This window comes from Urocampus carinirostris, chromosome 19, assembly GCF_059441175.1.
Source record: "Urocampus carinirostris isolate Australia breed hairy pipefish chromosome 19, RoL_Ucar_1.0, whole genome shotgun sequence".
NCBI classification, from domain to species: Eukaryota; Metazoa; Chordata; class Actinopteri; order Syngnathiformes; family Syngnathidae; genus Urocampus; species Urocampus carinirostris.
Genome location: NC_142367.1, coordinates 735026 through 759420, shown reverse-complemented (window position 1 = coordinate 759420; position 24395 = coordinate 735026). Strand labels below are relative to the sequence as shown.

Genomic DNA, 24395 nt, shown 5'->3' with positions numbered 1-24395 from the left:
ACAGAGAGAGAAAAAGAGTGAGAAAAAGAGGGAAAGAAAGAAAAGGGAAGGGACCAAAGGAGGAAGACAGACAAGTAGAACTAAGAGTTAATCTGACCCATTCAACAACAAAAAACTTTTTTTTTTTTTTTTTGAAAGTCACAATCACCAAGCACACGTCCACAGGCACCTTCGCTGTCCTCAGAAGGCACCAAGTTGGAGAACCCTGCCACAGGACCAGTTACCTCACCTGTGCATTGTTACCCAAAATGTTTTAACCTAACAGGCTGAAATCCTGTGCTGTTGCAGTTGTTTTGATAAAAGGAAATGCATGTTAAGTTAATAATGATTTTTTCTTGACTTGATTTATCGACTATTAAATTGCTCTTATTTTTTCTTAAAGACTTTAGATCAGGGGATGGTGTAATAATAGTCTGTAGTTTGCAATGATCTCTGGTCTGTGCAGCACTTTGAGACTCCTTGTGATTAAGGGCTATACAAATAAAAAAACATGACTGAAGGGACAGTGTGTAATATTTCGAGCCTCCAAGTGGTTTAATAAACTTGCAATGGGGCACCGGCCCTTGTTCGCACCAGACAACACAGTGCCATCTAGTGGTCAAATATCACACACCGGTGCTTTAAAGCCTTAATGTTAAATACTAGATGCTGAACCAACACAGCAGCAACCGTAGTGAATTTCATCCTGTGAAAGAAATCTACATTTTTTCAACTAATTTTTAAAAAAAATCATAACAGTGGGAGAGGTCATGTATTTTTGCCCAGTATTACAATGAATGTTGTTGGTTTTTAAAAGGAGGCACTACATTTTACAGAATGTTGCTTTAAGGGAGGGGTCTCCAATCTTTTTCAAGCTGAGAGCTACTTTTTGTTACTAGTTGGCGCAAAGGGAAACCAGTTTGACATGCATATTGAAAATAACAACTTGTGTTTCTACACTATGTTGGTACTATGTTATTACCAGGTTAATTATTGGAAGCATGGTAAATAGACATCCAACCACAAAAAAAATTGTTTTTACTAGAAAATCACGATGACCCAGCATCAGTGAGCTATTTTCAAAACAAGTTTGAGGGCACCAAGGTGTACAGAATATTTTATATTAAGCTCATATTATCCCAATAGCATTAAAGCATATAATGGAAAGGGGAAAACATGACATATATTTGTCAACCGTGATTATTTGTGTGACTATTAATCATCTCTCGTAATTCCTATGATTGATGAATTTGAATCAAGTCCGTCACAAAAACTTTAATTAAAAGCTTCTGAAATAATAGCTGGAAATGCCCTGACATAGTCTGTATTGGTCTTGAAATGGTGCAATAACTTGTCCTTGTCTTCTTTATCATCAAGTGTAGACAATGACCTGCTTTTTCTGTTTTTCCTTCAGCTTGCAAGAGCGCCAAGCGACGACATGAGAAGATTTAGGCGGCATGGCCACGAGTCCCAGAGAGATCGACTTAAGCAGGACCTCTTTCAGTTTAATAAGGCAAGGATCCATGCAAAATCAAACTAAAAAGAATTATGATTCTCATTCTGCATTTGCAGACGCTGAGCACCGTATTGAGTTGCATATTAATTGTAGATTATCTGCACTATATACAGTGGCTTGCGAAACTATTTGGCCCCCTTTAACTTTGTGACCTTTTGCCACATTTCAGACTTCAAACATAAAGATATAAAACTGTAATTTCTTGTGAAGCATCAATAATAAGTGGGACACAATCATGAACTGGAACACACTTTATTGGATATTTTAAACTTTGACGAGCAACAAGAGTATGAGTACGGATGTTACAAGGGGACTGTGAGAGTGTGATTCTGTCGACTGTGTTGTATGGTGCAGAGACTTCGAGCCTAAACACAGATTTTAGAAGGAAATTAAATGAGATGAAGTGTTTGAGGAGTATGTAAAGAGATTGCGGATAAGAGAGTACTCGGTTGGTTTGGACACATGAGAGGATGAATGAGGAGCGAATGTTGAAGAGGATCTACAGAGCAGAAGTAAATGGAAGGAGACCAAGAGGAAGGCCGCGATTGACGTGGATGGATGGTGTTATGAGTGCACTGCAGGAAAGAGGTCTAAATCTAGTGGAAGCTAGAGTTCTTGTTGGTGATAGGAATGAGTGGAGAGGTGTTGTAAAAGGATAGTGGGATGTTTAGACGGGTTCTAAGGGATGGGCAGGGCACCCGTATGATGCGGCAGGGGTAAACCAGTGAAAGCTGTCAGGCCCTGCTGTTGAACAGAAGAGTGTGTTGTGTCACCCTGACCCGAGTGACACGACCGCTTTCTTGTGTCCAGTTTCATCTGGAGGAACGGAAGCATGACCAACTTGGGTGCCGAGGTGTTTACCTTGTTTGGTTGTTTGGGTTAAATATTGCTTGTTATCCGCGTTCCTGCTCAGCCCAGTCTTTTTCCCTACAGACAGTGGAGCATGGCTTCCCTCATCAGCCCAGCGCGCTGGCCTACAGTCCTTCACTACAGCTGCTGGCCATCGGGACCCGCTCAGGAGCCATCAAATTGCATCCCTTGCTCTCTGCACCACTTTCAATTCGCTATTTGCGTGTCCCACATTTGTGATGCTGTAATCCACCCTCTCATTTCATCTTTGTTTCACTTAAGGCTAACACATCATCCTTCCTTTTAGTCATCATCCTTCCGATCTCCTCTTCCTTCCACTTGGTCGCTTTACCCCCACATCCTCTCACGTTTAGTGACCCTTCACCACAGGACAGATGCTTAACTTGTTTGGGCATTTGGGTTGGCCATGGTCTAAAAAAAATTGTGTGTGTTTTTTTGCTACTTTTTCCCTTTTTTGATTTTCTTTGTTTTCGTATGTGTTTGTCTTGCTGTCGGTCACCCCTCTCGAGGGACATGACCAGGGTAAATAGATAGATAGTTTGAGTGGACATTTCTTGCGCCCCTCATTTCCGTAACCAACAAGCAGATATGGATCCCCTGGGGTGGAGTTTATGGGTCTGCATGACGAGAACGCCGCTGTCACACAAGTTCACTTTCTCCCTCACCAGGTACACATATCTTTTTCCACATTTATGAGTTGTTGAAGTCATGCAATAATGGTCATTCTAGTGTTAAATGTACGTTCAAATATCTTTTTTGTTTATGAGGTTGAATTGGTGACTCTGCTGGACGACAATAGTTTGCACATGTGGACTTTGAAGGCCCATTCTGGATTTTCCGAGCTTCTGGAGATAGGACGCTTTGCACTAACTGGTCCGCCCGGGTGAGATTATTGAGACCTTAATTTCACTGAGTGGTTTCGGCATGAAGCAGTGCTTTTTGGGTGATTCTTTGAAACAACATTTCATGTCTGCAATCTTCTCTCACCGTGGTTCTGCTCTAAAATCTACAAAATGTTTATAAAATGTATGTAAGTTATTCACATTAAGTGTTTGCAATCATTTAACCCTAAAAGAATGCATTTCACATATTATTTTGTATTTTAGATAACCTCTTGGTAACACACATGCTCAATTTTATTGTGTCCGCAGTACAATTTAATCAAATACCTCAAGAGTTGTAGGCCGTATTATTTATAAGATCATTATTTTCTATAATAATTTGACCAACCACACTACACTTAATTTTATTATGCAATTAAATGTTAGGGATTTATATTTTTACTTTCAATTCCGTTTAAATTTTACATTTCCCAGGAATGATTATACACACTGTTTGAATATGCTCCTTTGCAGTCCCAACCGGCCGCACACCCCCACCCCCCTCCCAACTTATTAGGTTCCACCCTGTTAAGTCTATGAACAGGTTGGAAAGAGGACCTAACGGGCAAATAAGCTTGGGGAGTGATAATAATAATAATATTCTAAATTATTAATAATAATAACCTCAAAGTATAGATGTATGTGTTTAACCACATTTTTAAAAGTTAAGCTTTGTTGGTAAAATAGTTTGTCAGGAAATGCCAGGGTGGAAAACATTCAGAGACACTGATCAAGAAAACAAGCTAATATTATAATTGTATCATCCCTGAGCCTGACCAATACGTATGTTTTGGTGTTAAACATTTTAGTGTTGTAATAACATCATAAAAACATGAAACATTGGAATTTATTGTTAAATCATGGCATCAAAATGTTACTGCAAAAAAGAATCACCCTTTTTTGATTAAGTGGATGCTTTTGAATGAACCACAAATACAAATGGTCACTTTAATGCACGATGATAGTGATCAGAGAATCGTAACATTTAACCTCACTTCGTCCTTAGCGCCCCCCCAAGTGTAACCAGAGTGACAGCGGTGCTGGCGCACTCTTCTGGGGAGCTGCTGCTTTTGGGAACCGAGGGGGGTCACGTCTTTGTGGTGCAGGTCCCGGGCTTCCAGGAGCTTGAAGAGAGAAACATCAGCCTTGCTCAAGTGGCCAGCAGGTAACAAAATGCGCTACTGGAAAAGTCCACACTTAACAACAGGGTTTGTAAGGGTGCTTGAAATCTTTAAAAACGCTTAAATGTTAAGGTTGTTTTTAAGGTCAGAAAAATGCCAGAATTTTGGGTAAAGTGCTTGAAAATGCACAGCTATAGAAAACTGTCCTTTTAGGCTCAGGTCACAGAGAAGAGCCGGCTTTATAGGCTCCTAAATGGTTCCTCAGATATATATTTTTTTCAAATTATATATTAGCAATAATAATTAAACCTTATGCATCTATTTATTTATTGATTTGTAATTGTATATGTTTTGCAGGGGATCCCTGAAAAACACATGAAATATTGATTAAAATATTCACAGATCTACAAATCATTTGTAAAATACAAAACAACTTTAACTTTTTACACACTGAAAAGATTTAAAGTCAAACAACAACACAAAATCCCTGAAAAATAAAAATTAATAATATAAACTCTTCAGTGCTATAAATCAAATATTAAATGAAATAAAAATAATTCCAATTCAACCAACTTAGACACAAATCATCTGAAAAACACACACAAAAAATATAAATTAGAATTAGTAAAACATGAAGCAAATGATCAGCAGTCTCTGAGATTAAAGGATTGAATACACTCTCATTAAAATGAGTCCAAATTTAGCAAATTTTACTGCTTTTTATAAATACATTTTATTTTTGTCTTCCTTATTGAACCTTATTATAACCCAACACGTATAGAGCCCTTTCCGTGTTTGTAAACATGTGTGACATAGGCAAAATTCATATATTCATTTATAAATCATATCATTTTATAGCAGCAGACACAAAAAGATCGTAGACCTCAAAATAGCACAAAGTATCTCCTAGCAGCAAGAGAGTGACCTTATCTTAGTCACTCACGTCAACAAAATGTTCTTTTTTTTTGGCGCTGGATTTCTTTCTATGAAAGTAGTGGAAAATTTTAGCTTGAATGTCCTCTTAAAAAGTGCTTGAATTTGGCCTTGAAAAAGGTGTACGGACCCTGTAACAAGCAAAACTACACTCAGTGGGAAGCTGCATGTATTTTCCCCTGTCTTTTCTTTCCCAAAAGATTTAGCTGGTGTTTTTCAGCGTGCCGGGAGATTCCATGGCGCATCGAAGTTTGGAACACGTGGAAGCTTTGCGCGAGAACCCCACGAACCCAAATCACGTGGCTATCGGTTACGGACGAGGCCTTCTGGTCATCTGGGATCTGGAGACACAGTGCGCCGTCCAGCACTTGGCGGCCACCCACGTAAGACAGGGTTCCCGCGGGGTCTTAAAAATTTGGAAATGTCTTGAATTTGATAACTGCAAAATGAGGCTGTGAAAAGGTCTAGGACTGCAACGTCGAACCAACATTATTTTAAAAATAACTTTTGTAGAAAATTCCATTATTACAAACCAAATTGGCATAAAACAATCAAACACTACAAAGTTATCAATCTTTAATGGAAGAGAAAGTGCTGCAGGAACACATTATTAAAACACATAAATAAAAAATAAATATAGTAATGATTTACCTCACCACAAGGGGCAGATCCTTAAACATATTGTATATCATTTGACCATTGGAAATGATAGATAGATACTTTATTCATCTCCATAGGGAAATTCACATTTCCAGCAGTATCCTTGTGTTGAAAAATAAAATAATAAAATAAAGATATATAGGGATCAGAATTTTCCGCGGATCCGCGGATTTCCGCTGTTTTTGAACCCCAAAGGTCATTCCCGTAAATCGTCTAAATTCGATGAGAAAATATTTTGGGGGGGTGAGGTATGATACGTGACTGTTTCATCACCCCAAGTTAGCAGTTAGAGATCGCGAGAAAAATCGGCAAAAAGAAGCGCAGCGCATTAGATCTATAACACACAACAAATAGATCGACTCCTACCATTGGTCGATAGGTTCGCTGATAACCAATCAGCGGAGCTTTTGTTCAGAGCATTGGCTTTCTCAAACATGGCGCTCCTTCCGGTCTTTTCAAACGGTGAAATGAGTGTTTGAAAAAGTAAATATGGAAATACTAAGAAAAGAAGACGAGGCTTTTGTCTCCGAGATTGATAAAGGAATCAAGAATAAATTTAAGTGGTCATGGCTGGAGAAGACTGTCACAGACTGACATGTATTTTCTTTAAGCATGTTCAGTTTGAGCATTCTATTTTCAAATTAATGATGAATGGTTATTAATGTATATATTTTCATATATATTGTTGATTAGTAGCTAAATACAAGGTCCATCTTCATCATCAAAACACAACAACAATGGTGATGGTTGTAACATTGTAATCCCCCAATTGTTTTAAACATCTTAAAACTGAAAAAAATACATGGTTTCTGTTTTGTTGGATTTAATTCATTCTAGTGCAATTTTCACATAGCAAATAAGATAAATGCCGTTGGCTTCGGGTGGGTTTGCCCCCCTGAGCCCCCCACCGGGCTCCGCCCTGGACCTGGCCGGGGCCTGCGGCCCCTGGACCCTGGCTATTTCAGCTGAAAATGAAAATCTCCATTCTGATCCCTGGATATAAAATACAAATAAAAACAATATAACGTTTTGCTATACAGTATTTAAATAGTGCTACGGAAATACACACTGTAATAAACATAGGGTATAATGCAAATGTGGGGGTGGGGTTTAATGTGGGCTTTTGCTCCCCCGGGTGGAGTTAAAGAGCCTCATGAGGAATAAATGATGTCCTCAGTCTGTGGAACAAGACTGTGACAGCAGTCTGTCGCTGAAGCTGCTCTTCTGTTTGGAGATGATGCTGTGTAGTGGATGTGATTAATTGTCCATGATTGACCGCAGCTTGTTCAGTGCCCGTCTCTCAGCTATGTTTGTAATATTTAAAGATTTAACCAAAAAACACATTTCTTGACAATTTATAGTGTGTTTCGATTTGTTTTTGTAGCAGACATTTTCCTACACATAAAATGTAATTTATTTTTCTTTGTTTTTGTTTAATATTATTAACTAATTTCATATTAAATGATCTTTGGATGAGGTGAGAGAAAAAGAGTATATCACACAGTTGCAGGTGTATGGCACACATTTTTATGTATTTTTGTTTATTGTAAAAAATGCATGATTTTTTTACTGTTTTCTATCATAGAATATTCTGTTGTTTTGTGGACTTTTTTTCGATCCGTCCGAAACTTTAATATTTTAATATAGGAGGAAATTAAAAATGTGTTTTTAAAAATCCAGATTAATCGAAAGAATAATTGACCGATTCATTAATTGTTTAATTAATCAATTGTTGCTGCCCGACATGTCTTAAATTGAACTTTCAAGTCCTAATTTTTCCCTGTCCTTTTTTTGTCATACGTCTCCTGTTTCATCTGCAGATGCGCGCGCCAGATGTGTACGCTATGTTTGCACAAAGTAGAAAGTAAACAAAACTCTCCCACAATCCCCGGGCCCTCAGTCACACTCTCGCGACACCCGTCTCATCGCTCATTCAACCGCACCTCACTTTCTGCACCTACACAAACATAGTTAGATCCCAGGAAGGTGCGTAGCCGCGCGTTTAACCGTATTTCAAAATCATTATTCATTAATGAAAACTTCACAAAAAGTAAATGAAATGAAATGATCTGCATTTATATAGCGCTTTTCAAGTCAATGACTTCCCAAATCGCTTCACATTGTGCTTCACATTTCCCAATAGCGGCCGTGATTTGTGCAGCCATGTAAGGCACTAACCTGCTTATTGGGGGTATTGGGGGTTCAGTGTCTTACCCAAGGACACTTCGACATGTAACACGGACAAGCCGGGATTCGAACTGGGATCCCTTAATCCTAAAACGATCGCTCTACCTCCTGAGCTACTGCCGCCCTAAATTAACAAAAGTATTGAACATTGTCTCGTAAAATTATTTGTAGTTTTCTTAGACTTAATCTCTGACAGATAAGTTAGTCCTTTTAAGTGCTTTTTGGGTAATTTGTTAGAAAGTAGTTTTTCCCCCCGCTGCTGCGCTCGTAGTTTGCTAAGGGGGGCTGGGGTATCTGTTGATCTATAGTGAACTGTAACTTATTTAAAGTTTCAAGTTGTTTAAACTAAGCAACAAATAATGGCAAGAAATCCGACAACAAAATGTAACGTAACAATATTTACTTTTCAGGCAACAACAAATGCAGTATGAAATACAAGAATAAACTATTACCATTTTTACATATAACAAATTTAGTGAAATAATGGCTCCCTGAAAAGGGAAAAAATGTATAAATATTAGTGTTTGATCTACAAATAATAAATTATAAACTACAAAACAATTTTAGCTTTTCACATACTGAACAGATTTATAATAACACAAAACAGAATCCCTGAATAAATGCTAAACATAACCTAAAAATATTAACTCTGCAGTGCTATAAACATATTATGAAATACAAAAGAAAATAACTCTTAATTTTAACCAATTTAGACACAGAACCCCTGAAAAACATGCAAAAAAATAGATAAAAATGCGTGAAAAGAAAATCAGCAGTGTCTAGTGAAGATTGGCATTTAAAAAGTGCTTTAAGGGACTGATTCTGATTCTTCTGCCACTGATGCACTCTGATTTGGAGCAATCAATATCACCAAAATGAAATTTGGCTCCTTTTCACTCCTGGTCCCCCAACAACCACAGAAGCCATGATCCGTCAAGACCCGGCGTCTGCCAGAAAAGGCGCTAGATACTTATAATTTCATTGGACGTGGTTTTGAAAAAGTCTTAAATTGTCTTAAGTTTGAATGGAAAAAAATTAGGGTGAACTCTGTAAGAGCGTGTTCACAAACGCTCTACAATGGCGCAGGTGCATCAACCCTTTTCTTTTATTTAAATTGCTGACATCAGCAACTGGAGAATGTTTGGTGGGCGGAAGAGCAAGGACACATCCTCAGTTGTCACAGTGATGGCAGCTATTGCCGCTGGACATTGGGCCAAGAAGATGCAAATGAGGTGGAGAAATCGGACATTCCTTACGGTGAGGATGATTCCCTCAAGGAGTATATTTTACTGTGGCGATAAATTATTCTTTTCCCTTTTTTACAGGACATTTCCCCTGCAAAGCGATTTCCAAAATTATTGAGTTGCCTACAAAGGAGGGGTAAGTTGTTTTACGATCGGTTGCTTGATTTAAAAGAGGACAAAGCAATTGAACAAAATCCATGAAACATGCTTCAAAAAAGCTACACATAGCTCATTGGGCAGGGTGCCCCATTCCAGTGGACCGGGTCTCCTGGCACCATTGTCACTCTGGATGACCAATCCTGCCATATACGGTATAGAATTAAGCGTATAGATAAATTAATAAATACATTGCTCCAAATATGTGCCATATAAATAAATGAACACATAAATTCTATCTATCTACCTTGGTCATATCCCTCAAGAGGGGTGACCGACAGCAAGACACACACATACAATAACACAGAAAATAGAAGGGAAATAAATTAAAAAAAAAAACACACAAACATTTTTGGACTATGGCCAACCCAATTGCCCAAACACCCAAACAAGTTGGGCACCTCGGCACCCAAGTTGGTCATGCTTTCGTTCCTCCAGATGAAACGGGACACCAGAGAGCGGCCATGTCAGTCGGGTCAGGGTGACACAACACACTCTTTTGTTCAACAGCAGGGCCCGACAGCTTTCACTGGTTTACCCCTGCCGCATCATATGGGTGCCGAGCCCATCCTTAAGAATGCGTCCACAATCCCACTATCCTTTCACAACACCTCTCCACTCCTTTCTATCACCAACAAGAGCTCTAGCTTCCATAAAATTAAACCTCTTTCCCGCAGTGCACTCATAACACCATCCGTCCGCGTCAATCGCGGCCTTTCTCTTGGTCTCCTTCCATTGACTTCGGCTCTGTAGATCCTCTTCAACATTCGCTCCTCATCCATCCTCTCCATGTGTCCATACCAACCGAGTACTCTCTTATCAACACGCTTGCTCAGTTCCACGACTACTCCAGTTCTGTCTCTCACAATTTCATTTATCAGTCTATCCAATCTTGTCACTCCTAACATAGTCCTCAAACACTTCATCTCAAAAACATTCAACTTCCTTCTTAAATCTGCGTTCAGGCTCCAAGTCTCTGCACCATACAACACAGTCGGCACAATCACACTCTCATACAGTCCCCTCTTAACATCTATACTCATACTCTTGTTGCTAATCACTCTCCTCAGAGCACCCAAAACCTTGCTTCCTTGATTCACTCTGTGCAATACCTCACACTCCATTCCACCAACTGCAGCCACATCACAACCCAAGTACCTAAAGCTTTCAACTTCTTCCAGCACCTGTCCATGCAACCTGATTTCAAACGTCATGCCCACTCCCTCACGTGAACACTTCATCACCTTACTCTTCCCAACATTGACACATAACTTATGCCTATCACATACTCTTCCAAACTCCGTTACCAACCCTCTCAATGTTTCCTCAGAATCAGCCACAAGCGCTGTCATCTGCAAACAACAACTGACTCACCTGCCACACTGTTCCACTGTTGTCCATCATGTCTACTCCTCTGCCAAATACTCTTGCATTCACCTCTCTCACCACACCATCCATGTACACATTAAACAGCCATGGTGACATCACACACCCCTGTCTCACACCAGTCAACACAGGGAACCATTCACTTGTCTCACTCCCTACTCTTACACATGCTCTGTTGTTCATATAAAAACTCTTCAATGCTTCCAACAACTTTCCACCCACTCCATACATCACCATCACCTGCCACAACGCCTCTCTATCAACTCTGTCATACGCCTTTTCCCAGTCCATGAAAGCCAAATAAACATCTTTACCTTTTGCAAAATATTTCTCACACACCTGTCGTACTGCAAACACCTGATCCACACATCCTCTTCCTTTCCTGAAACCACTCTGCTCCTCCATCACCACCTCATCCGTTCTTTCTCTCACTCTCTTAATCAAGACTTTTCCATACAGCACAGACAACAAATTGATACCTCTCGAATTGCTACAATCATTCTTATGACCTTTACCCTTATACAATGGCACCACACATGCACTACACCAATCAACAGGAACCATACCACTTAAAAAGCCTACATTCAACAAGCGTACTAACCAGTCAATCATAGCTGTGCCACCTTTTTTCAGGCATTCAGCAGTACAACCATCCAACCCAGGTGCCTTACCCCCTTTCATTTCTTTCACTGCCTCTTGCACCTCCCATGTTTCCACAGGCTTCACATTTAAATCACCCAACACGGGCATTCTCTCCATACCATCGATCGCTTGACTCTCACTTCTCTCCCATCTTCCACATTTAGCAACTCCTCAAAATACTCTGCCCATCTCGTCCTGCCTGCACTACCGCTAAGGGCCCGGTCACACAGCCGTTTGCGTCTGTATCGCGGGTAAAATTTTGCGTTTTTTTTTTTATTTTATTTTTTTGCCCGTGGTTGCCCGCGATGGAAAATGCGCAAAATTGGCCAACCCGCTGTTCATCGGTGGTATGCCCCCAAAACAGACGCCGGCGACTGTTCCGCTTCCTCATCGCGTCATTTCCGCGTGTGGACCACGGGTATAAAAGCTGCCGAGCCGGTGTTGTGCCGAGAAATGCATCCCTGCCGAGATTCGCTAAAATAACCACTTTTACTTCGTTTTATCTCACTTTTATATCATTTTTCAGGAATGTAATAGCGGACATATAACCAAAACCACTTTGTCTTGCATTTGTTGGGAATGTAATACAACTTAAACCGTTCCGTCTTTGTATTTGTTGTGAATGTAATCGAACGGTAATGCACACCGTATATGAATCACTTTTGAGCAGGTAACATGTTTATTTTGCCCTTTTCTATTCAAATCGCTCGTATTGAAACTGTTATGCACTTTACCATAAAGCTTATTTCAGCATATTAAGCTTTATGGTAGAGTGCATAACAGTTCTCAAAAGTGATTTATATACGGTGTGCATTACCGTTCGATTACATTCACAACAAATACAAAGACAGAATGGTTTAAATTGTATACATTCCCAACAAATGCAAGTCGAAGTGGTTTTGGTTATATCTTCGCCATCACATTCTCGAAAAATGATATAAAAGTGAGATAAAACGTAGTAAAAGTGGTTATAGTAGCGAGGGGATGCAAATCTCGGCACAACACCGGGCTGTAGAAATCATAACCGCTCAAGACACAGTCCCGTGAAGATCAAGATTTCAAGCTATGGCACCGAAGAAGCCAATATGTTATTATTGTAATAGTTTTTCATTTTTATTTTATTATCTTGTTATGAAATGAAAAGAAATGTCAAGAAATAAAAATGGATTAAGACGAGGTCACTACGGTAACGGGGATCCATGTTCACCCCTTGACGTCTCGAGGACAACTGACGTGTGCTCGGCAAATCGCGCTGTATATACGCGGAGAAAGGCGTTTGACCGTCACACGCGTTACACACGCGAATTCACGTGATAACACCGCGATACAGGCGCAGAACAAACGTGCTTTGACCGTGCTCCACCCACGATTACCCGCTAAAATTTCGCGTCCTACCCGCGTGTAACCACGCCCTGGCCGCGGCCGTAGCACATCGTTCCGTGTCTGTACCGCGTCATTACCTCGTGTGTACAATGTATTTCCAATCACCAACTCATTTTCTACACATAACTCAATCAATTTCTTCCCACTCTCATTTCTTCCTGGTACTCCATATCTACCAATCACATTTTCAACCGTTTCATCACCCACTCTAGCATTCAGGTCACCTAGTATTACCACTTTCCACCCTTCTTTCGCACTTGCCACACATTCGGACAAGTCCTTCCAGAACTCCTCTCTCTCCTCAGCGCTTCTTTCTGAACCTGGTCCATATGCACTTATAAACATTCACATTTCTACACCCCACTTCAACCTCACCCACATCAATCTGGAAGATATCTCTTTCCACTCCACCAGTTTTTCCTTTGCTTTCTCACTTACAAGCACAGCCACTCCTTCTCTAGCATGTCCACCAGTAACTCCAGACCTTCTACCATTCATACCTCCAAGCTGTAATTCACCCTTTCCTTTCATCTTTGTTTCACTCAAGGCTAATACATCAACCTTCCTTTTAGTCATCATCCTTCCGATCTCCTCTTTCTTCCACTCAGTCGCTTTACTTCCACATCCTCTCACATTTAATGACCCTATAACTAGGGTGTGCGAGACCTTTCGGTCTCCTGCACCCCTTTCTTTGCCTTGCTGTCGCTTAGAGAGTAGAGATAGAGAGGAGAGGATCCCCAGTCCCCTCGCTCCCTCCACTTTAGTCGCCTCTTGCGACACACAGCGGACCATGGTGGGAGAATTCTCTTACCTCTCACAAGGAGAGGCACGTAATACCTATATATATGACATAAATGCATTTGTTCATTGATTTATTTTAGTATTTATTTTCTTATGTAATCTGTCATGTATTTTGTCACAATGAGGAGGTGGCCCAGTTGCTCTTTCCCCATTGTTGGGTCAGTGACAAACTAATATGTGGCTGCCTGCTAGCTGAGTGAAGAAATGCATTGCAGTTGATGGGCGGACTTGTCAATCAACCAATGGGTGAAAAGCTCAGTCAGTTTGACTCGCTCCCCCGTTTGAAAAACATTATGTTTTGACAAAGAATCAACCAATATTGTTTTTTCAGGGTCAATAACAATTATCAGTATTAAGGGGGCCGATAAGCAATATTTGTAGCCGATATTAATTTGCTTAAAATTTGGTCTAAGAAATTTTAATAATACAAAAAGAAATAAAGGGTATTTGTTATGAATTCAAATAAAACTAGTAGCTCTGTGAAATATCTTATAGTACTGTAAATTCCGGACTATAGAGCGCACCTGATTATAAGCCGCACCCACCACATTTTAAGAGAAGAACCGATTTTGTACTTACACAAGCCGCACCTGTATATAAGCCGCATACGCCCACATTAAAACATCTAACACAATCACAAAATTAGCCCAAACCCGGCTTTGAGTCCCGCGATTGTAACTGAATATAAAGTACCCAGTCCAAAAACCACAGCCGGCAAAATGAACAGAAAATGATACTGGTACTTGAGGTTTGATGCAGACCTGCAGATTCCGGGTACCCGTTGAAACTAATCCAAGGAAAAAAAGTCTATATTTCCAAAGGTAAGGGTGGGAAAAATATATATCCACTACTGTCCGCCGCGACAACAGGTCTCACTCACCTTTACCCCACTTCCCATCAGTCCGCGTTTGCTCCGCCCCTCTTTTTTAATTCGCAAAACATATCAGAATAAGTGTCTCAAATAAATACATTACAAAAATATACAGGTGCAAATACATATTATACATCGGTTACACATATTTACAAAGAAAGACGGTACACCGAGAGAGTTTTCAAAGCTTTAATTATAATATTATAACTTTTATCCCAAACCGTGCCTGTGAAGAGTAGCAAAACGCTACTAGCAACACGCTTGCAACACATTAAACGGGTCTGTTAGAAAAATATACCATACTTGTAGAATCCACGGTAAACCGTCCTCATCTTCCTTCTTGTAACTGACGTCATCAAAGTCGTCTTCCCCAGCATGGGAAAGAGACTTTGTCATATGGACGTCGTCCCATGCTCCCTTATTCAATAACACGCTAGCAACACGCTCGCAAAGTGAAGTTTACGTGCAGTAGCCCTGTTTCCTTCTTTATCGGACTGCTCGTTTGCTTTTAACTTGAAAGCTACGTCATGTGCCTTTCTTTTTGCAATTTGCATGATGAGGATATGTCTACGCTAATTTAATTTGTGCATAAGCTAAGGAGTTGCAGTCTTCCTCGGCGCATATATTTCACCGGTCTAAATCTTACCTTTTGTACTCGAGCGCCGCTGGCGGCTGTTAGAAAAATTACAAAAATTGGCCGCATCACTGAATAAGCCGCAGGGTTGAAGGTTTGGGAAAAAAGTAGCGTCTTATAGTCCGGAATTTACGGTAAATACATTTGAATTTCAACACAACTAACATGACTATTATTTTACTTAAACCAAAATTAACAGTGCAGGAAATCAAATTAGGTTTAGCAGCAACTTGTGTGAAGATATATCCATCCATTATCTGCACCGCTTATCCTCAGTAGGGTTGCCAGGTTGCTGGAGCCCATCACAGCCATTTTTGGGCAGGGACACCCCGAACTGGTTGCCAGCCAGTCGCAGGCACACAGAGACAGACAACTCATTCATTCACACCTAAGGACAATTTGGACCGTCCAATTAACCTGACGTGTGTGTTTTTGGAATGTGGGAGGAAACCGGAGTGCCCGGAGGAAACCCATGCAAGCACGGGGAGAACATGCAAAGTCCACACAGGAAGGTTCGATCTCATGATCTCAGAGCTGTGCCGCTCACGCGCTAATACAAAATGTATACAAATGACAATACAAACAACATGACTTGAATTATCTCAAAAGACAGTGTATTTAAATTTTAACGGAGCTCGCAAATTGGAAAGTGTGGGCACTCGTGTTTTTGAGACACATTGACGATTTATGGTACGAGCTAATCACTCAAAATGTCAAAATATATGAATTATACATATTTCATATATTTTAGTATGATGTGATTTTTTTGATGGGTTCATTTCTTCATATTGCTAATATTTTGACGTATTTATTCATACATTTATTTCTACATATGGCAGGATTGCTCCTCCTTAGCACTGTGTTCCTTGAGTGTTGCACCATTTATTTATAAGGCCCTCCAGTTAAGTGTAGTGATTGAGGCGCGGGGGCTCGGTCCAGGTCCCCATTCCTCTTCTTCAGCGGTGGCATGCCAAGGGCCAGCTTCGGCGACCGACACTGCATCACGCTCATACATGAAAAAACACACGTGGCCTTGGACTTCACCTCTAGGATCATCGACTTCTTTGTCATCAAAGACGGAGTGTCTAACGCTGGTGTGTGGAAACTTATCCGACGTTCACTTGTTTGTCTTTGTTATGAACTGGTTCGTAAGAGGCTAGGTCATTACCCGCGTTTGTCCGGCCCAGGAGACCCCAGTGCCTTGGTGGTCTTGGTGGAAGAGGAGTTAGTGGTCATTGATCTACAGTCCGAGGGTTGGCCCGTCTTCCAGACACCTTACTTGGTTCCGCTGCACAGTTCGGCCATCACCTGCTCGTACCACGTCTCTGCAATCCCACTCAAACTGTGGGAGAGGCTTCTTGCTGCCGGAGAACTGCAGATCACCGGCTACTCCAAAAAAGTTATTGCCCTATTTTAAACTTCATGCCACACGTGTGCTTTAAGTCCAGACTCTTATAAGTGTGTCTCTACCCTACTCAGCCATGGCCAATCACTGGAGGGCAGAACTTGGCTCCAGATCCTCCGCAGAGAGATCTCTTGCTCACAGGGTCAGTTCATCCCAACGCTTTTTCCTTTCATTTCATTTTGACTAGTGACCAACGCCTCTCCCTTTCTGCACAGGCACGAGGACGGAACGGTGCGTTTCTGGAACGCTTCGGGAGTCTGCCTGCAGCCCATTTACAAACTAAGCACGGCCGGAGTCTTTCACACAGATAGCGACCCCAACGACAACATGCATCAAGGCGCTGAGGGGGAGTGGCCGCCTTTTCGAAAGGTGTGTTCATGACTGTAGGTCGACTGATTAACGGGCGGCACCGATGTTTGAGAATTTGACAGATAACTGTGTCTGCATACAGTGGTATTTCTACTTAAGAATTCAATTCCTCCAGGGAGTAGTTTTGGCACCTTAAAACTTCATATGCAGAAACTTATCTTGAATGTAAATGCACTAATCCGTTCCAATCTCCGCCAAAGTACATTATATATTTTTTTATAAATCATAAGAGCGTCAGAACATGAAACTAATACATGTTAAAATTAGATTACTGCACGATAAACAAAACAAGAGGCACATAATCAAAAAAAAAAAAAAAAAAATAGAAGAAATAATACAAATATTAATTGACCCTTTAGCCTCACATTTCTTGTAAATCAATCCAATGATGTCTGCTTTTGGCGGCTTTCGAGATTTTGTTTGAAATGCGCGAAGCAGACACGATAATGAGCTATAGCCGAACTTGTCAACACTGTTTCCGGTTGATTCCTTTCCACAGATTCTGAGACTTCATGAAATGTTCCTAAAATGTATTTAATTTGCGCTGATTAAATGATCACTGCGTCCTCCTTTCCGACATCCTTTCGGAACCCCTCCTTATTGTCTCTGAATGGTGACTGTGCTGGGAGAACCCACACGCACTGGGTTGCCAAGCAGCTTTTAAGCAAAAGCCAGTTTGTTTATGTTCGGGAAACTCTGGGAACAGCTAATGGTACTGTACTGTATTTTTGACTTAGTATCTTGAAACGCCTTTGTGACTAGAGGCAATGTTTTCCCATTCAGGTACTCCGTAACCTGAAACTTTCATATGTAGAGACATTTGTAAGTAGAGACATCACTGTATTTATTTATTTGACGCAATGGTTATTTAGCACAACACCAGGAAACAGCCGAAACCAGCCTATCTATTCCTCTCCTGCCTTTTGTTTCCGACGCCAACCGAACGCTTTCTGATTGGATAAGCAACCGGGGACGTAGCCCCTAAAGCAAAACGCTGTCCCCAATCCGCACTGTCCACAGTCATACTGGTGACCGGAGCAATATTTTTTCATATTCTCGAATATTTTTCACATTCGCAATTACTGTCTTTTTTTTCCCCTCTCCACTCTCCTTTTGAGACAAGCCTTGACTGAAATGTTGCGTAAATGTCGCCAACATGCAACGGAAGCAGCTATTACCAGTGTTACCTAATTCTGACTCCCTTGCAGAATCTGACTTCCCCTCACTTTGAATGCGCACTCGTTTTTTTCCTATGCTTCTCAGCGCTACGCTTCCGATGCGTCTCGATCGTAGTATTTATAATTTGTTTATCAAGAGTTTTGTTTGCTGTGAATTAAACAAAAAAGCTATCGTTGTCTTTACTTTGAGTTCAGATACTGGAGGCGACCTAATGTACCTCAACTCCTAGTAGTAATACACAAGTAGGATTTATATTGGGTACTATAGTAGCCATATTTTATTGCATGTTTATAAGTGTGCTATAGTAGCCCAATTGTAATGAATGTTTATTGTCCATTGGTATTCATAGATCATTGTAACCAGATCCCCAGTGTGAATTAGACTCTGGTTTTAATGGATTTTCCTGTGTTATCAAATTTTTATATTGAATTTCAAATCTGACTTCCTTTTTGCAAAGTAAGACACGCTTCAAACCTATTGTGTTGTGTGGCTTAGGGAGACTACAGAGGAATACCACAATTATTAATCATGTGAAAATAAAAGATAAGTCATGTTAGTTGTGTTGAAATTCTAATTTACTTACCGTAAAACTTTTCAGAGTGTTATTTATGTTTAATGTGAATTTAGAACAAATATTCTTGTTTTTTTTTTGCATTTTTATAAATTTCTTAAGTTAATTCTTAAGCTTTTTGAGCAAAATTCAGATTCAGAGATTCAGATTCAGATATTCAGATTCAGATATACTTTATTGTCATTCGTGTATACACGTGTATACAGAACGAAATGTCGATACATCTGACCCGCACAGTTTCCTTGAGCGTCAGCCGGGATAGATAAGTTTAACCATGTCTTCGTCAGAATTTTAGCGCAGCAGTTCGTCATCTCGCGGTTCGATGTTAGTTCCAGTTGTAAATGGTCCAATTTATTGTCCAGAGAGCGAACGTTGGAGAGGAAAATGGATGGGAGAGGCGTTTTGAAGGGTTTAGCCTTTAGCCTAGCGGTTAGCCCGGCCCGACAACTGTTGTGGAAAATAGACTCGCATTTGTAGAATACAGTTGCATACATTAGAAATGTAGAAAAACCTGCTTACGTTGCTTACAGTATTGAGGGAATGTTGACATCATTCGAGAAGATCCTTGACAAGATAGTCGAGTTTACCAAAATGGGCATGAGACCTACAAGGCCTTTCTGCAAGGACTCTCTGAGCAAACTGAGGCAACAACATGTCCTAATAAGGGTACGAACAACATGTCCGGGTTGATTACTGAGGACTAGGGCCGCCTTTTGGGCTGAAGCTATAAAAGCATTGTTATTTTTGGAGTTCTGTGAGTTCTTTTGGGATGACGAAATAAAAGGCTCCCCCTCATGGCTGGTTCCCGATGTACTTAATTCAATCACGAAAGAAGACTTAAAAGATTATCGAACCTACAATTTCTCCTACACAACCTCGCTTCCTCCTCCGGTCACACCGCTCTCTTGCCACTCTGCCTCGCTGCTTTGTAGGCCGCTGGGTCTTGTTGACGTAGCAGTCCGTGGCTAAATAAACACTCCCGAGTGCTTGATTTATGGATGATCGCATATCCAGCAAAAAAACTGCGATCGTATATTAATCTGCAGTTTGAGTTGACTTTGTGCGCCGTCAAAACTGAGTCAAAGACTGTGATTTATGACCGAAGTGTAAAAAAGTGTAGCGAGCCGATGTAGCCGCAGCTGAACAGGGGCGCCGCCATCTTTGATCTTGAATAACGGATATTTGGAGCCAATGTTAATCAGCCTCCTCTCTTAATACTAATAATCTGTATGAGCCAAGAAAAACCCATATAGGTTGATCCTTCATGACTTTCTTCTCCCTGCTGACAGTTCCTCCGACTTTCCTGCTTTTGTTTGTGCGGTGCAGGTGGGCTGTTTTGACCCTTACAGCGACGATCCCAGGCTCGGCGTTCAGAAGATCCACCTTTGTAAATACAGCGGCTACCTTGCTGTGGCCGGAACGGCCGGACAGGTAAGATTGATGTTTCCTCTGTCAGAGCTCTTTTTTTAATTGTAATCAGTCCAAATTTGCAAGCTAAGCTCAAATTTTTGACGATGAAATTGTTTGCATGTGAAGATTCTGGTGCTGGAGCTCAACGATGAGGCAGCAGAGCAGACGGTAGAAGCCAAAGTTGTGGATTTGCTGCTTGGCCAAAAAGGCTTCCGCTGGAAGGTGAGAGACCACATGAGGCACTATTTTGCTTTCCATTTTTTGTATCAAATAAATAGCGCTTCAGTGTTTCCCATACCATTGTCACCAAGTCTCCAGCGGGTTGCCAGTGTCTAATTGTTCCCCTTTTTTTCATCCTTTCACACACTTTTTGGTGATTGGTTTATTGGTTGTTTTGCTTGTTTTTGTTTCTGTCGCTGCCACCCATTTGATTGCTGAGCAGAGGGCAAGGGGGAGGTGTGGGGGGACCAGCATACCGAGAACAGGAACGGGACAGAGGAAAACAAAGTGCAAAAGGGAAAAGTATCCTGATTTGGACTCGTTTTAATTGTATTAATGGCTCTAAAGCAGATTGTTCCTGAATGTGAATATTAAGACTAGACTGGCGACTAGACAGGTTGATATTTTTCCTTTTATTTTACACATTTCAAATGAGATTTTTTTAGAGATTCTGTGTTAATCCAGCCTACATTGGTTTAAATTTGAATTGTAAATAGAATCAGCAGTTAAAGTTCTTGTATTTGATAGTTTTTTTATAGCCCTAAAGAGTTGATATTTTTTATTTTTATTTTGTTGTGTACTTTATTTTTAAGGGAATCTGTGATGCTTGACTTTAAAGGTGCTTAGTATAAATTGGTTATAAGTTGCCTGTAGAATGGAAAGCTAAGGGCTAGAATAAATTGTAGTATAATACATTTTTTTCGTTCATTCTATGTACGATATTAAAATATTATTTGAAATATATCGGTTAAAGCAACAAGAAAATTTAAAGAATTGTTTAGGAGCCAAAATGGTAGGCTCTCTGTAGTTACCCTAGCTGAAAGAGCCAGTTCTCCAAAAAGTACTGGAATTCCCATCTCTAATAAGTTTCACCTTACAATAACATGTACAAAATATTCTCCCGGTGGTGCATGCCCTTCGACCCTCCCCGACCAGGGATGTCAAACTCTGTTTTTATCTCGGGCCGGATCCAGAATTTTGGTTCGGTAAAAGAATGTCAACTCCAAATGTATTGCAATCACTGATGACATAGGATATTTTTAAACACATAGCATTCATTTAAAAACGGTGGGGAAACATTTTTTATTTTTGGCATTGAATGTGTTAACTTGTTTTTTTTAAGAGTTGAGTGAATGCATTACACCTGAACTAACTCACCACACTATACAAACTCAACACTACCAACTAGCAGCCGGAGAGAGCAATTGATGTGAATTTATTTAATAAATCATAGCTTTTGATAGAAATGACCTAGAACAGGGGTGTCAAACTCATATTAGCATGGGGGCCACATAGTGGAAAAAAACCTCATGGGGGCTGCACAAATAGATTAAAGAGAAAAGAAATAGGGAGGGAAAGAACAAGAGAAAAAATATGAAGAGGGAGAGGGATAAAGAGACAGAGAACGTGAGGAATAAACTTAAAGACAAGAAGAACGATAGAAAGAGAAGGTGGAAAAAGAAAGAAACAGAAGGGGAGAAAGAAAGCAAAGAGAAACAAAGACATATATGAGAGAGAGAGAGAGAGAGAGAGAGAGAGAGAGAGAGAGAGAGAGAGAGAGAGAGAGAGAGAGAGAGAGAGAGAGAGAGAGAGAGAGAGAGAGAGAGAGAGAGAGAGAGAGAGAGAGAGAGAGAGAGAGAGAGAGAGAGAGAGAGAGAGAGAGAGAGAGAGAGAGAGAGAGAGAGAGAGAGAGAGAGAGAGAGAGAGATACGTGTCCTAGCCCATCTTCCCAATGGAGTCTCAAAAACTCCATGGAAAACACTGCTCGGATATTGTATAAAGTGTGTTAAGTACTAATGTTGTTGCGATGCGGCAGGGGCACACGCGTTTGGACGTGTGGGACGAGCCGGTCCTTTTAGAGGCGGGCTTTCAGCCCTTCACTCTGGTGCAATGTCAGCCTCCCGCCGTGGTCACCGCTCTCACTCTTCACTCCGAGTGGAAGCTGCTGGCTTACGGCACTAGCCACGGCTTCGGCTTGTTCGATTACCAGAAGAAACACAACATTTTCGTCCGGTGAGTGGAGGGTGACGGCTTCCTTTACCTGCATTCTGGCTCACTTCTGCAGTCAACGGTCTTTGTTTGCAGATGCACGCTCAATCCCAGTGACCAACTGGCTTTGGAGGGGCCTCTGTCCAGGGTGAAAAGCATAAAAAAATCTCTTCGCCAGTCCTTTCGAAGAATCCGACACAGCAGAGTCTCATTGCGCAAACATCACGTCAACAATACTGTTAAGGTACAGTGTAAATACTTCGTTTGTTGAACAGTACAATAAGCCTATTATGCTTGTTTCTGTTTTTACTTTTAAAAGTGGGTTTACATTTTTTTATTTTTGGGTGGAGAAAGATTTTGCTACACATAGAAAATAATGTATTGCACTTTCTTTAGTTTTGTTCTGTGTGATAAGTGTAAATGTAATGTGATCTTCGTATAAGGTGGTAGGAAAACAGTATCTTACACATTTGCAGGTGCATGGCATACATTTTTATGTATTTTTGTTTATTGTGAAGTTATTGTTTTACATTATAGAATATTCTGTTGTGTTGTGCACTATTTTTTTCCATCTGTCCTGAAGGTTAATATTTTTATAGGAGGAAATAAATGTGTTTTTAAAAAAACGATCAATTGAAAAAATAAAAGTCTCTCAAAATTGCTTGGCTATGAAAAAGGTGTTTCCATTTGTTGTCTGGGCGTATCTTCCAAAGCTGCAGGAGGCAAACGCCTGCTTGGAAGCGGAGCTGGCCGAGATGGAGCTGGCGCCAGTCCAGAGGAAGATCGAGGCCCGTTCATCGGATGACTCTTTCACTGGCCTGGTGCGGATACTTTACTTTGCCGACACTTTCCTCTCGGACAGTGAGTGTTCGCCGTCTCGGAGACGTTATACACATCTGAAATGTCTTATCTCACACTCTCTGTGCTGTTTTTGTTTGTAGGTTCGCAAAACACTCCTTCCCTTTGGGCAGGCACCAACGGGGGCTGCGTTTATGTCTTCACCCTGCGTCTTCCGTCCGTGGAGCAGCGGACAGATGAGCCTGTCACAGCACACCCTGGTGAGCCATCGAGTAATTTGTCTATCCTGGTTTTGTTTGGTTGTTCTTAGGGCTGCAACTAATGATTACAGTAATCCCTCGGTTATCGCAGTTAATGGGGACCAAAACAACCCGCGTAAAGTGAAAATCCGCGAAGTAGCGACGCCCCTTCAGAAATGCTTAAAAAATAAATATATATATATATATATATATATATTTTTTTTTTTTTTTTTTAAATTATTTTATTTCATAATTTTTTTAGACCTGCGAAGCTCTGAACCCGCGGACGTGGAACCACGAAGTAGCGACGCCCCTTCAAAAATGCTTAAAAAACAAAACAAAACCAAAAAACCATGTTTTTGTATTATTTTATTTTATTATTATTTTTTAGACCTGCGAAGCTCTGAACCCGCGAACGTGGAACACGAAGTAGCGACGCCCCTTCAAAAATGCTTTAAAAAAATGTTTTAGTTTTTTTAATTATTATTTTATTTTATTATTATTTTTTTTTTTAGACCCACGAAGCTATGAACCCGCGAACGTAGAACCGCGAAGTAGCGAGGTCCCACTGTATTTTCAAAATGAATGAATAGGGGGATTTTTATTATTTTTTTGATTAATTGACACATTTTTGAATTACTATTCAAATATTGACATTGTGGACAGATAGAAAAATCGTGCACAAAACTACAGAGTGTTCTAGTCAAGTCAAGTCAAGTCATTTTTATTTGTATAGCCCTAAATCACGAAGAGTCTCAAAGGGCTTCACAGATTATTACACTATATTACACAGACTATTTTTTCAGCCGACGAGAAGAGTAGGTTATTCATATGCTATGGAGTAGAAGTGAGTTTTAAGTTTAGATTTAAACATTTCCACTGAGGTTGCAGATCGGATCTCAGGGGGAAGAGCATTCCACAGCACCGGTGCCCGGATGGAGAACGCTCTCGA

General features: G+C 40.6%; 1 protein-coding gene across 4 annotated transcripts in view; it reads left to right on the top strand.

Moving 5' to 3' along the window:
* Positions 1-24395, top strand: part of llgl2 (LLGL scribble cell polarity complex component 2) — a 55222-nt gene that overhangs the window by 17006 nt on the left and 13821 nt on the right. The window contains exons 2-19 of one of the 4 annotated variants that reach the window (XM_088322980.1): positions 1394-1492; positions 2429-2526; positions 2952-3033; positions 3133-3248; positions 4253-4411; positions 5521-5683; positions 9275-9404; positions 9473-9527; positions 16204-16358; positions 16455-16663; positions 16744-16811; positions 16885-17038; positions 20115-20219; positions 20325-20420; positions 22234-22430; positions 22503-22650; positions 23120-23267; positions 23348-23464. In XM_088322980.1, coding sequence (XP_088179106.1) covers positions 1418-1492; positions 2429-2526; positions 2952-3033; positions 3133-3248; positions 4253-4411; positions 5521-5683; positions 9275-9404; positions 9473-9527; positions 16204-16358; positions 16455-16663; positions 16744-16811; positions 16885-17038; positions 20115-20219; positions 20325-20420; positions 22234-22430; positions 22503-22650; positions 23120-23267; positions 23348-23464 — 2275 coding nt within the window. In that variant the 5' untranslated portion in view covers positions 1394-1417. Of the gene's footprint in view, positions 1-1393; positions 1493-2428; positions 2527-2951; positions 3034-3132; positions 3249-4252; positions 4412-5500; positions 5684-9274; positions 9405-9472; positions 9528-16203; positions 16664-16743; positions 16812-16884; positions 17039-20114; positions 20220-20324; positions 20421-22233; positions 22431-22502; positions 22651-23119; positions 23268-23347; positions 23465-24395 lie in introns of those variants that run through there. The other 3 variants (XM_088322979.1, XM_088322978.1, XM_088322981.1) reach the window with 3 other exon arrangements.